General features: G+C 47.4%; 1 protein-coding gene across 1 annotated transcript in view; it reads left to right on the forward strand.

Moving 5' to 3' along the window:
* The first annotated feature begins 2,133 nt into the window (after positions 1-2,133).
* The window catches only part of IL17RD (interleukin 17 receptor D), an 89,680-nt gene continuing 78,494 nt past the window's right edge, over positions 2,134-13,319 (forward strand). Inside the window, exon 1 of the mRNA XM_078610538.1 lies at positions 2,134-2,602. Coding sequence (XP_078466664.1) covers positions 2,426-2,602 — 177 coding nt within the window. The 5' untranslated portion in view covers positions 2,134-2,425. The remainder of the gene's footprint in view (positions 2,603-13,319) is intronic.

Consider the following 13,319-nt stretch of genomic DNA (forward strand, 5'->3'; position numbering starts at 1 on the left):
TCCCAATGTGGTATCGACTGCAAACTTGGTATCATTATGTCATACTGATGACAATACCATATTCTATCATAAAAAATATTTAAAAACTATATTTTTACACACTTTCTATGAACTCTGTCTGTCTGTTGTTGTCGTATCCTCAAATCTTGTAACTCAATTTTAACCCACTTACCAATGTAGTATCGACTGCAAACTTGGTATACTTATGTCATACTGATGACAACACTCTATTCTATCATAAAAAATAAAAACATATTTTTAAACATTATTTTTTAAATGTTATGTTTCGGCTTGGCTCTTATTGGCCACGGTCAACTGACGTTGGCTGTAAATCATCACGGTCACTTACGTTATGACAAGATTCGGGGCCACTTCCTGGAGTCGTGGAGTTCTGCCATTACGAGTTCATTTCATAAAAGCGTGTTTAAAAAATAAAGTTTTCTTAAATATTACTTTTTTGAGTTGCACTTGCACTGCGTGTCGTTCGGCACGGCCTCTGAATTGTTTCTCCGACGTTCCTCGACCGGTAGCTCCAAGCACGTGGAGCGAAACGTCGGACATCATGCCGAAGTTCATAAAAGCGTGTTTAAAAAAAAGTGTTCTTAAATATTACTTTTTTGAGTTGCACTTTCACTGCGTGTCGTTCGGCACGGCCTCTGAATTGTTTTTCCGACGTTCCTCGACCGGTAGCTCCAAGCACGTGGAGCAAAACGTCGGACATCACGCCGAAGAACACGCGGTACAACCCGCGAAAAAATACACACGTCGCGAGCCGCTAGCACACAGTCACACCGTGACAATCACCATCACATCAGTCGTGCAGAACCGCTTTCTCCGTTTGTTTTTTTAGATCGTTGCCGCAAACATCATCGTCGTGATTATCATCTTAGCCACCATCACAATGGGAAAATCGCGATGACGCCTGGATTGTGAAGGGGATATTGTTGAGTCAGGCTGACGATGCGATGTGTAGTTCTACGGAGGAGTAGCAGGGTCGGAGTCTTGCCGATGTTGCTTGCTCCCACAATGCGTTGAACGTCTTTCGCATCGTACGTAGCCAACCGTGCCCATTGGAGGTGTGGGGGAAAGACACTAAAGTATTAATCGCCGTATAAATGACGTCTGTAAGCAAAGTTGTGCTGTGTTGGGTAATACCAATACGGTGCACAGTATCCACTCTAGCCCATGGACTAGCTACACACAATTACAGCATCCCACTTGCAACCAGTACAGCAGACCTGGTGTTTAGGGGCCGTCCATAAATGACGTCACGCGATTTTGGACGATTTCCCCCCCCCCCCTTCGTCACACGGCGTCACAAAGTCAGACCCCCCCCTCAAATATGACGTCACAAAGCTTTGCCCCCCCTCCACAAATAAACATGCCTCAAATCGCTTTAAACTATTGTCATTGTAGTGCGTATTTAATGTGACGATGTACTCTGATGTTGTAGGAGAAACCATTTCTTAAAAAGTCTATTTAATTACGTAGAACGTGTTGTCTATATTTATTTAAAGTTGCGCATTTTGATGTGACGTCACATTTCTCAACCCCCCCGCCCCTCGTCACACATTGTCACAAATGTCTGACCCCCCTAGGTGCGTGACGTCATTTATGGACGGCCCCTTACCTGGTAAAATAAAAAAAAAGTTATTTTAGTGATTCATTCAGTCGCGGGATGAGGCATGCCGGAAAGCAAGGCAAATTTTATCGATACTGTGTTCACCGGAGAACAAAAAGTAACAACGTTGAATATTTGTTTTATTTATATCTGTCCCGATATAACATTATATATAATCAATAAATACATTTCTTCACCGCTGGCTGCACTTGGAAAGTTTCTAGATCCGCATCAGCCCCAAAGTGAAGCTGATACTGGTTCAATACAATTGCAGTCGTAGTATGATCACCACGGCACTGTATCACTATTAACACTTTTGCAACTTCTGCTGATTCTATAACATACCAACTCCTTCCCTTGCCCCCTCCTCCTACGTCTGGCCAAACACCTACCTCCCACATCCCTCACCCCCTAGGCATCCCCCCCCCCCCGACATCACCCCTCCCCCCTAGCCATCATCACCCCCCAGGCATTACCCCACCCCCCAACCACAAGGGCTCCACCCCCACACCTCCCCCCCCTCCACTCTCTCGCCGGCTGCAGAACTTTCACGCACGGAGCCAGCACCACCACTGCACAGCACACACACACAGAGAGAGAGAGGAGGAGGGGAGGAGAGAGAGGGGACCGCGTGTGGGTTGAGAGTTTGTGAGCTCGCCCGCCACTCAGTGAGCATCAAGCACACGCAGAGGGTGGCGGTGTGCAAGTCGGGGAGCGAGGGGCTGGGTGCGTGGTGTGGTGGTGGTGGTGGAGTTGTTACAGGCGACCAGGGGGCTTGCGACGCGCAACGCTGGAGTGGATCTGATGGCCGCTCTCAAAGTTCCCGGCGTGTTGCTGGCGACGCTTTTTGCCATCGCCTGCGGTGCCTTCTCGACGGCCGCCGCTGGAGTACAACAACGACGCCGTCTCCTCCTCCTCCACCCCCTCGCCGCCACGCGTCCTCTCGGTTGCTCGCTGATGTGCGGCGCTGATGGCGAAGAGGTGAGACCCGGGGTGGTGGTGGTGGTGGAAGGTGGTGGTGGTGGAGGAACGTGGTGGTGGAACGTGGTGGTGGAACGTGGTGGTGGAACGTGGTGGTGGAACGTGGTGGTGGAACGTGGTGGTGGAACGTGGTGGTGGAACGTGGTGGTGGAGGAACGGACACGCGCACAACGACGGGGATGAGGAAGCAGTGCTCTCGATGAGATTGCTTCGGCCCCCCCCCCCCACGGAGGAAATTTTTGCTGCCAGTGTTGTTACTATTTTGTTGTTGTTGTGAGAATTTGAGCGAATGTTTTTGTCGGGTCGTTTTCTTTTCTTTGGCACGCGACTTTCTGCGAACTCGTGGACACGTCCCGTGTGCGTGTGGGGTGCTAAGGAGTCGGCATCAGATTACTGTTTCATATCAAGTTTACGGTATCTTATATATAAAACATGCGGTACTGTAGATATCAGTTTACTGTGTAATGCTTGGCGATAATTGCTAAATTGTCTCGTTAAGTAATTCCTCGTGCATTTCAAGGATCTTAAATCGGTTAACTATGGTTGATATGCGGTAACGTGAGGTGGCTTATCTCGTTAACATGTTTGCAACTTTAAGAAGGGTCTGTCTGGCGATTGTGTCTAGCGACTTTTGGAAATTATATTGTTGACGCCGCTTTGAAGGAGTTATAACATCAATGTCTTGGAGGATCCAGACACTCGGATTTCACTCAATTCTGTTCTTGCGTGCGATGGCGAAATGTTAACTACCTCGCCTGGTACACAGGAGGTCGTGGCTTCGATCCCGACGCCTGCTGCTGTATATTTGTAGTCTGCGTGTCTCTCTCATCATCATCATCACGGTAGTTAGGAGATTTTAAACTACCTCGCCTGGTATACAGGATGTCATGGGTTCGATTCCGACCCTGACGCCTGCTGCCGTATATTTGGAGTTTGTGTGTCTCCCACTCTCTCTCATCATCATCACAATGGCTAGGATATGTTAACTACCTCGCCAGGTACACAGGAGGTCGTGGCTTCGATCCCGACCCCTGACGCCTGCTGCTGTATATTTGGAGTTTGCTTGTCTCTCTCTCTTCGTGGTCTCGTGGATTTCGGTTTTCCCCTCCACATTTATAATCAACAAAACACTCGTTTTAGAGTATAATTTGGCAGCTATAAATTCCCAACACGATGAGCCACTTTGCTGAGCTATCGCTTGTGGGCCAGGTCGCATCTGAAAAAGAGCTGACATCGCTCAGTGTGCATTACTTGGCAAAATAAAAAATAGTTTTCGTTAGATCATACGTACAGGAGCGAGATGCCAATGCTCGAGTTCTACTCCAGACGGTGAGAGAAAGCGATTTCGTGTAGATGTGTACCATTCCTCCTCCTTTGAAGGAGTGTGGTGGACTGACTTAATTGGTTTTACTTTTTATACGCGACTCTAAAGTTCGTGTTGCATGGCCACCACAGTCGCGTCTCTGTGTGGCTCGCGTCTTGAATTTTCGGAGAACATGGGCCACGAGACGGGGGCATGAGCTGATGGATGCGACACGCGGAGAAGAACTGTGTGGAACTCGGGGTTGAGAAGCCGAACTAATGTAACGTGGAGTGGCGCCGAGGTTGTGAGCCGAGCTGTAAACGCTCATCGGCAAGTGTGAGTTGTCCGGCTTGAAGTTTGAACACGCGTGTAGGGGTTTTATTCGTATTCAACCTACCTTTATATACATTCACCGATAACTTATCAGCATCGTCGTCGTGAACGAGCTGAGTAAGTGATGGTCAAGAACATTTGTCAAGAGTTTTAGCCGACGAATGGAGCGGCATCACCCATCGTACGCTCACCGGGGGTGAGATGGAGCGATGAAATAAGCACGTGTGTGTGTATATATATATGTTGAACTTCTTTCGCACCGTACATAGCCAACCGTGTTTGTCGGAGGTGTGCTGGGGGCGGGGGGTAGACAACAAACTAAACACAAAAATCAGTTCTAAATAAATTAGTTTTCAATATGTCTGCAGGTGCTAAGTGGGTTGTTACACCACAGAACCGTGAGAAATGACGATGTCTTCGGGGGAGGGCCTTCATCCAGCAGTTCATGGATCATAGCCGACTATAATGATCATATCGGTGTTATTGGCCTGAGAGGGGTAATGTGAACCTGCAGCATTTGCTTTGAATAAACAAACTCTGGACCGGATTCGCTCACCTCTGGCGCTCATCAGCACACTCAAAACGTGCTTCACAAACAATGCTGGCGAGTCATTACAGACGCGCACGTGTGACGCTGCCGTGCGGTGATTGAGGAGCGTAGCGTCATTTCCATGGGTCTAGTGCACAAGGGGTCTCCAACCTGTGACTCTTCATCACGACTGCTGCTTCGTGGCGATATTTATTAAGGACCCCCCCCCCCCCTACCTATCGTCTCGTATTCACCACACAGTGCATTGTGGCTCTTGAACTATTGAGGGTTTTTTATATACTGGTTTCTGGACCATTTTCAGAAGGAGGGTCAAAGTTTGTAGGGAATAATCGCTATTTTCTGTAGTTTTGAGGCATAAGCAATTTGAAAATAACACTTACTACCCAGGAACAAAAATCGTGTTACATAGTGTAATTATTATATACAATGATCTATCTGTTATTTGGCTGTTGGAGAACCTGTTTGTTGTAAGAAAGGCTAAGAAAAGGCGAATGTAAATGTTTTGTCCCATCGTTTGAATATTTTTGCTATCAACAACAAAAACGTCACGAATATAAAAAAAAACTGCAACTATTATTCTCCGGAGTTGTGGCTTTGCTTGTTGGTTATCCGGCTTTGTTGTGGACGGTGTTTATATTTATAATAACGCTTTGTGGTGTTAGGGCAGCAGTGGTTTAGCAAGTTCGAACCTCCTTTCACTCTGGACCATTTCGGTCGGCGTTGTGAGTTTTACCAAGTTAGACAACTTAAATTTCGATTTAAAGCTTTGGTGACTGCAGGGATTCATCTTCTTGGTTCTTTCGATAAAGTCACGTAGAAGGGAAATAATAAAATAATAAAAATTAAACATAATAAAATACAATTCTCACGACGTTTCGGCCACAACGCAAGCAGCCGTCCTCAGGTGAAGAACAGGGCTGTCGGAAAGACAGCGTCTGATGCCCTGTTCTTCACCTGAGGACGGCTGCTTGCGTTGTGGCCGAAACGTCGTGAGAAATGTATTTTATCATGTTTTATTTGTATTATTTTATTATTTCCCTTAGTCAACTTACTTTGTCTCGACTATAGCCGGCAGAGCACGGTGTGTGGCTCTACCCCCCCTTGTCTATCTACTCCTTGCAGACAACATTTACACACACACACACAGTATGTGCTGTATACACATTCCGCTTTAGATAATGCCCGTGATGTCACCGCCTTTGTCCCAAATACTCCCAAAAGACAACGTTTGTCTGCATACATGGTACGTTATGTATACTGTGCATGTCGCCACTGGGGAGACAAAGGTGGCCGGGCGTGGTGTTGGCCACCCCACCACCTCGTGTGCCGTGCCGGCCTTTATAGGTGCTCGCTAACAGCACTTGACCCCAACATTCTGTTAAGGCTACACGGGGGGATCTTTGTCTTTGTTTATACACACGGTTACTTGCATGCGGTGACGTCACCACAACGCTTGTGCCAGGCTAGGTGCACCTTGAAGCCACGTGAAGTGTCGAACGCCCGCTGGCAGGAGGTCACGGGGCAGACCCAGCAGGTTGCCACGGGTCGACTGACTGAGATGACTGGTTGATGTATGCACACACACATACACGCGCGTACCAACTCACGAACTTCACAAGTACACATTCTCTGTATGCTCATCAACGACACGAGGTTGGTTGGGTGGGTGGCCAACTACCACGCCCGGCTGCCTTTGTCTCCCCAAGTGGCGATGTTTACACACACACCGTACTCGGGTGCTGTACTCATTTGAGGGCCGAGTCGACCTAGCGGAGGCCCAGGGGACCGGTTCAGATGATCGTCACTGGCGTTGGCTGTGAGTGGGAATCGAACTCGGGTCGCCGGGTTCGTAGCGCTCACCGCTTACACCACCGCTCCCCACACTCTCTAACACACACACACACACTTTTACATACACACACAGTGTTCTTATACACCAACTCGAATTATATACCAATTAGGATGTTTACATTATACGTATAAACTCCCTTTCGCACTCCAATTATTTGCTCGTTTGCGTTGAACAGCACTCGATTGAAAAAACAAACGAAATTTCTATTTTAACCTGAATACCATTTATACAAATGGTAATTGACTCCCTCCCCCCCCCTTTCCGGAGGGAAGGTCTGCAAGTACAAAGGGGGGTTTAGCACGCCACGTGCATTCTAAATGTCCATCGAAAGTCTCGGGGCAAACAAATGCATGCGGTTGAGTCACATCCTATGTTTAATTAAAGAGCCCATTCGAGAACAACATCGCCTGTTGTAACGGAGAAGCTTTGCGCAGAGCTCAGACAGGGGACGACAGCACCGGATTGTTTACCTGTACACAACAAGTGTGAAAGCGAGGCTTATGGTACACGCACTGGTGTGGTATTTATCACACGTGTAGTCGCATAAAGGGTGAAACGACGACAAAAAAAATGTACGCAGTCGTCCATAACGCTACCCATCACTTTGTGCGGTGGATGCGTTCTTAAAAATATAAATATGGGCGCACAAAGCGAGAAGGCAGCTGTTGCCTGCCCTTTGAATCAGACTCACAATTTGTATATTTGTATTGAAGGAATCTCTTTTTCACAGATGTCGAGTGTGGGGCGGGTTAGAACGTTACAACCAACACAATACAAAAGTTCGACAGCGCTGCAGAGAATAAGAACGCTAAACAAATCACCCAAACACATACAAATAGAACGAAACCAGCAGGCAAAGCCCGCTGAGGTATTAACTTATTTTCCAGAAGCGACCTGGCCACAAACTATAGCTCATGTATAGCTGCAAATGAATCACAGAGTAACTGTCTTTAAGTATCGTATCCTCAGTTCTTCTAAATTGTATTTGAGCAAACTTTATTCATTTTCACAGGCAGTGTGCATTTCAGCAAAGCTTCATGACAATACCGTGTTGATGATCAATAAACAAAGTTTACATATGTCAATATTTAGCAGCTTATTGTCACACCAAAAAAGAGTTTGTTTAATTCAACTCGCAATAAATGTTGTACAACGTTGCTGTACCGGACTTAATGCGTCCAATGGCGCTTGTATAGGGCTCATGCCTAGAACATCGGGCAGCATTTGTGTAAACGGCAGTATGTTATGATCATCATCACAGCAGTATGTTGCCGAAGTTGAAACCGGGCCAGAGTTTATCTGCTTAAACAAATGCCTGGGGAAAACATTGGACCGGAAGGTCATAGGCTAATGAACCAAAATAAGTAGTGTAACTTATCCTCGTCTGTTTATTATTTGTCTGTTGTTATTCACGGTGTTGTTTTGCCCACAGTCTACTGCAACTCGTTTCATAGTCTTTATCGTCGCTGTGTTTTTATAATTTTAGCTTTGTGTGCTGGGGGGGAGGGGCGAGAGAGCGGTGGCTAGTTAGTTTAGCACACTGGGCAATGAACCTGGTGACCCTGAGTTCAATTCCTAAGCCATGGCAAACATCAGCGGCGAGTGTTCTGCTGATGTCTGTGGTTAACATCTCGCCACGGTGGCGAGATGTTAGCTACCTGGCCTGGAGGAGGCCGTGGGTTCGATCCCAACCCTGACGCCTGTGGATTTTTCTCCTGGTCTTTCGTTTTTTCCTTCCAAATTTAGAAACACGTGTTTAGAGTATTTGGCTGCTATACATTTCTGCGTGAAAAGCCATTTCGTTGAACTATCATTTGTGACCAGGTCATCTTTTGAAAGAGAGCAGTACAGTTCAGTGGGCTTTACCTGGTAAAATAAAAAAAATAGTTTTAGTTAAATCTCAACTGGTCCTACCACCCCATCCGCCCTCTTTGCCAACCTGCATTGACCAGCACGATAAAGTATGGTCAAACAATCCCATGGTTAACGTGATTTGGGTTGGCTTTCATCCATCAGTGTGGTTATGATCATCATCACGATCCATTGGCAGATAGCCCATAGGTGTCGACTACAAATTTCGTAATTTGTTTCCACTTTTTTCTTAAGGAGTGTAAAATCTTTCTGGCACAAATTTCTTACGTCATCGTCAAGCTATTATCTATTAAGTCCTACTATCTTTCCGTTTGCTTACATTCTTCCCGAATAACACACTTTTAATTTTCCTGTTATCCATCCTACACAATTGTCCAAATAGTACCAGTTTCCTTCTCACAATTGCCTGCATCATCAGGTCTTCTTCAAAATCCTTGCCGTTCATTTCTAATTTATTTTGCAAATTAATTTACATCTTCTCTCCGCTGCATCTCTACATCAGCTCAGTCATGGGATTTTCCCTCTATCTCTGCTGGAGTCTCAACTTAAGAGAGCAGAAGAGCTCAGACCCCCCCCCCCCACTGTGGCGTAGCCAGCCCAGCAGAGTCTGTTGTGTGTGAGCCGCGGTGCCATCGGGAGATCCGTGTTGGCAATGCGACTCTAAAACAACGCAATCTGTAACCAGAGCTGTGCCACGCTCTGCTGGAGGGGGCTGACAGGGCGTACACGATATGTTCAATCCGGTCATGTGTTGCTGAAATGAAGCAATGCAATTAATAAGGCGAACCACTTGTTTACAATAAACAGCGGTCACGTTCTGTCACTGAATTAGAGCAGGGGGCATCTGATTACTGAAATAATCGTTTACTCTACCGAAGCAGGGGCATGTGATTAGTTAAATAATCGGTTACTCCACCGATTATCAGATCGATTACTCGGCTCTTCGGAGAACACGAAAAAAGTTGGAATTTTTTTAAATATCTTAATTTAAAAAAAATTACACCTCGGTTCCAAACTATGTGCCGCTGGACGGGAGATCATGGGCTGGGCTTGTTGATGTCGTCGGCATGAACGGAGTTGATCAAGTGAGTTTTTATTCCTGACCAAGCACACGGTGTGTCCTGGGTCATCCCTAGGTCGACTCAACCTTAAATTAAGCACCTGATGCCGTGTGTAAGCATCGGCTCTGGGAAGACAAAAGTTGGCTTGGTCCGTGATCTGTAATAGGTGCTCGCTAACAGCACTCTTCCCTACAGCCGAATACGTCCCAATGTAGTTCAGCCACACACAGTTGAGTGGTAATGGCAAGTCCTGAACATACCTTTGGTTGTGGGTGCCTGTGCGTGCGTGCGTGGGGAGCGGTGGTGTAGCCGTCAGTGCACTGCGCTACAAACTGCTGACTCAGGCTCGATTCCCACTCGCGACCCACACCAGTGACCATTATCTGAACTGGTCCTGGGCCTCCCCTAGGTCGACTCAGCATCAAATGAGTACCTGGTGCGATGTGTAAACATTGACACTGGGGAGACAAAGGTGGTCGGGCGCGGTGATGGCCACCCATCCCCTCGTGTGCCGTGCCGGACTTCAAAGGTGCTCGCTAACAGCACTTGCCCCAACAGTCTGTTAAGGCTATATTGGGGTTTTTTGTCTTTGTACTGTGTTTTAATGTCCTGGAATGCAGGATCGAGCACCTCCAGTCAGTATTGATGGAGTGTGAATTAGCATGTCCAGCACAGCAGCAAATGAGTTATCCAGCATTATGATAGACAACTGGTGTATTGTTGCTGTGTAAGTGAATTGTCTCCAGAAAGACGTTTTTTGTGGTAAATATCTCAATGCTGCTCTCAGTCGCTTTCATAAGAGCATATCTCCTTGCCTGATTCGTCTACGTATTTGTATTTTCTACCTTTGTCCGAGCAATTCTTATTGTCGTCATCATCATCATCAGACATGATACATCCACGTCTGGATTCAAGGCCTCCCTGAGCTGCCAGCGTCTCGCATGATCCCATCACGTTCCTTCCCTTCGCCTTCTGCTCCCGTTTTTATTCTTGACTAGCGATCATCGTCCCTTAAGAGTGACGTGTCCTGTCCAAGTAAACTAACCGTTCTGAACAGTTACAAATGTCTGTGGCCAGCGTATATGTGTTCTCATCCATATTGAAAAAAATAGTAAGATAACAAAAATTCGAGCTATTCTCAATCCTGCACTGGATGACACCCTCCCCCACACCATGTTGGTGATTTTTATTTATTATACCATACTTCAACACACCAATCAGAATCAGAATCTTTATTTATACTGGAGGAATCTAATGAGCTATACATCTATTATCACATATGTCCAGTTGTTTCATAGATGTCCGGTCAGTGAGGGTTGGAGTAGATCCGTGTGCTGGCGGGGATGAGAAAGGCCGCTTTTAATATCACTTAATCCTTGCTAATCATGGTGGGAAAAAATAAATATGAACATTCCGTGAGATTAAAAAAACCCCACACAGCGTTAAAGTGGGCCAACACTGGCGAACAAACAATACCCCTGAAAATAAAAACAGTGGGAGGAGCGAACAACATCCTCAAGCCCGATCACCCTCCCCCCCCACCCAAAATAAAACCTCAAAACCCACAATCTCCTCTGCTTGCCTTGGGGCTAGGCGGGGAGAAGTCCCATTTCCGCTGTCTCCCCGGGTGTGGGGGGAGTGGGGTGGTGGGTGGATATCCGGCATGGCTGGTGGGCGGTTTTTATCCCCCCCCCCGTCCCCAAAAAAGCATCCCTTTCATTTTACAAGACTTGCTGGTTATGGGCCCTCTTTTGTTTCTGGGCCAGAGCTCTTCTGGAATGCATGGGGGGGGGGGTGTACGGAATGGATGGACGGGTGGGTTGGTGTGTAGTGGGTGGGTGGGTGGACGGGCGGACGGGTTTGCCTCCTTGCTAATGCTAAATGGACCGCTGGCATGTCTTCCGAAGAGGCATTTCCTCTTGCCTGTAATAATGTCGGCAGGTGCTCGCCCTGCCGGCGCTGTGCGTTTGTCTCCACGTTGACGTGGAGCGACCGTGCACGGGGGGGGGGGGGACCCCGTCGCCCCCAATGGGGATATCTGCACGCACAGCGCCATCTCTGCCTCATGAGAGCGTTCGGCTGTGCCGGGGTTAATGCCGATTGCGATCAAATAACACCGGGCATGTGTGGCGCGAGATTTGTACTGCGCGCACGGTTTACTTACTGCCGGTGTCATGTAGTGCTGTTTATTCTTACTTCTATCGTTATGACAAGTAGATGGTAAAGGGGCAGCCCTGCAAGTTGCTGGCTCGCAGCACTGTTGGAAAGAAGGCGTCCACTGGAGCGACACTTTAGTGGAGGCCTCTTTGTGTGCGTATTTTGGCCTCCTCTTCCACACTGGGCAGGTGCCTTAGAAGAGGCACACCACACACACACAACTTGCCGATCAACTTATTGAGGTGTAACCCATTTGTACCGCGGGGGTGGGGAGTTAACAAACTTGTCTGTTCATTGTTTTGCCTGCCGCGCCGTGAGGTCGAAACGGCGACTTCTGCATCGCGTGTTGTGACCATTTGTCTAAAATCAAATATTGAACAATGCCTTTGTGTGCTTTGCTTTACGGAGGAGAAAACGTATCCACCCAATAAGCAGAACTCTGCTCTGTGTCTCAACATAAAAATGTAATTGTCCATTGTTCTATTGAACTTTTAGACCAAATATTATCCGGCAGCATTTGTTCAAGCAAGCAAACTCCACACCGGTTTTGACCCTCTGGGTCTCATCAGCAGATTAATTCTCATTACAAATGATCAGCCGGCCTTTTTACATAAATCCCTTCTCTCGACCCTCTCTCAAAAGAGTTCCACCAATATTTGTAAAAAAAAAAAAGTGCAGCAATTAAAACACACCCGTACAAACTGGCGCACGTAACTACTGCAACAGCGCTCTCGGGGTAAAATGCAGCAGGGTTTCATTTGTTATCCGGGCAAAGCAGATGGGCCCGCTGGGCAAATGTCATCAAAAGGGATCGGCTTACAGAGAAGTCTTCGTTATTAACCACGCACCGATCCGACGCAGGCCACGCTGGCCCGAGACGCGGGATTTTCTGTTGCGTGATCAACGCAACGCCACGGCGCGTTGCGTGATCAACGCTACGCCACGACGCGTCGTCATCGCCGCAGGCCTGGCCGCTGAGATGGTTCGCGGAGCAAGCGCGACACGGCGGTCCCGACGTGAAACCGTAACAGGCACGCTATTGTGCTCCACGACGCGGGCGGGGCGGGGTGGGTGGTGGGGGAGAAAGAGGAAAAAAAATCATCGCTGAAACCAGAGTAGACTTGGTTATGATTCGGCGTTGAAAGCTCACGGATAAACAGTGGAACTTGGCCGAATGCAAATGAAGCGACGCATTGCATTGTGGTGGCAGAATGGGCGCGCGCGCTAATTGAAGGAATGTTCCCAACAGATCTGTTTTCTAAAAACACTGGGCGGGCATACAAGATGCAGCTGTTCTTCCACTTGGCTTCGGTGGGTGCTTTTAGAGCATTCGAGAGGTCTGCTGATACATAAGTCCCGAGGACTTAAATACAAGGTTCCAACATTTGAACGTATTGGTAGTACACCGGTGCGATATATTTTTAAAAAGCAACATTTTAAACAATCATTATTTATTTTCCCACAGTCAGAAAATCTTTCTGCGTTCGTCATAATCAGTTCTGGTGACATCGAAGCAGCCGGAAGACGAATTTAAGTTTAAATTTATATTTTAGACTGCTGTGTTATGCTGGCCCGGTGTACCGCCAATG

The sequence above is a fragment of the Lampetra planeri genome, chromosome 34, assembly GCF_965212315.1.
Source record: "Lampetra planeri chromosome 34, kcLamPlan1.2.h2, whole genome shotgun sequence".
Classification (NCBI taxonomy): domain Eukaryota; kingdom Metazoa; phylum Chordata; class Hyperoartia; order Petromyzontiformes; family Petromyzontidae; genus Lampetra; species Lampetra planeri.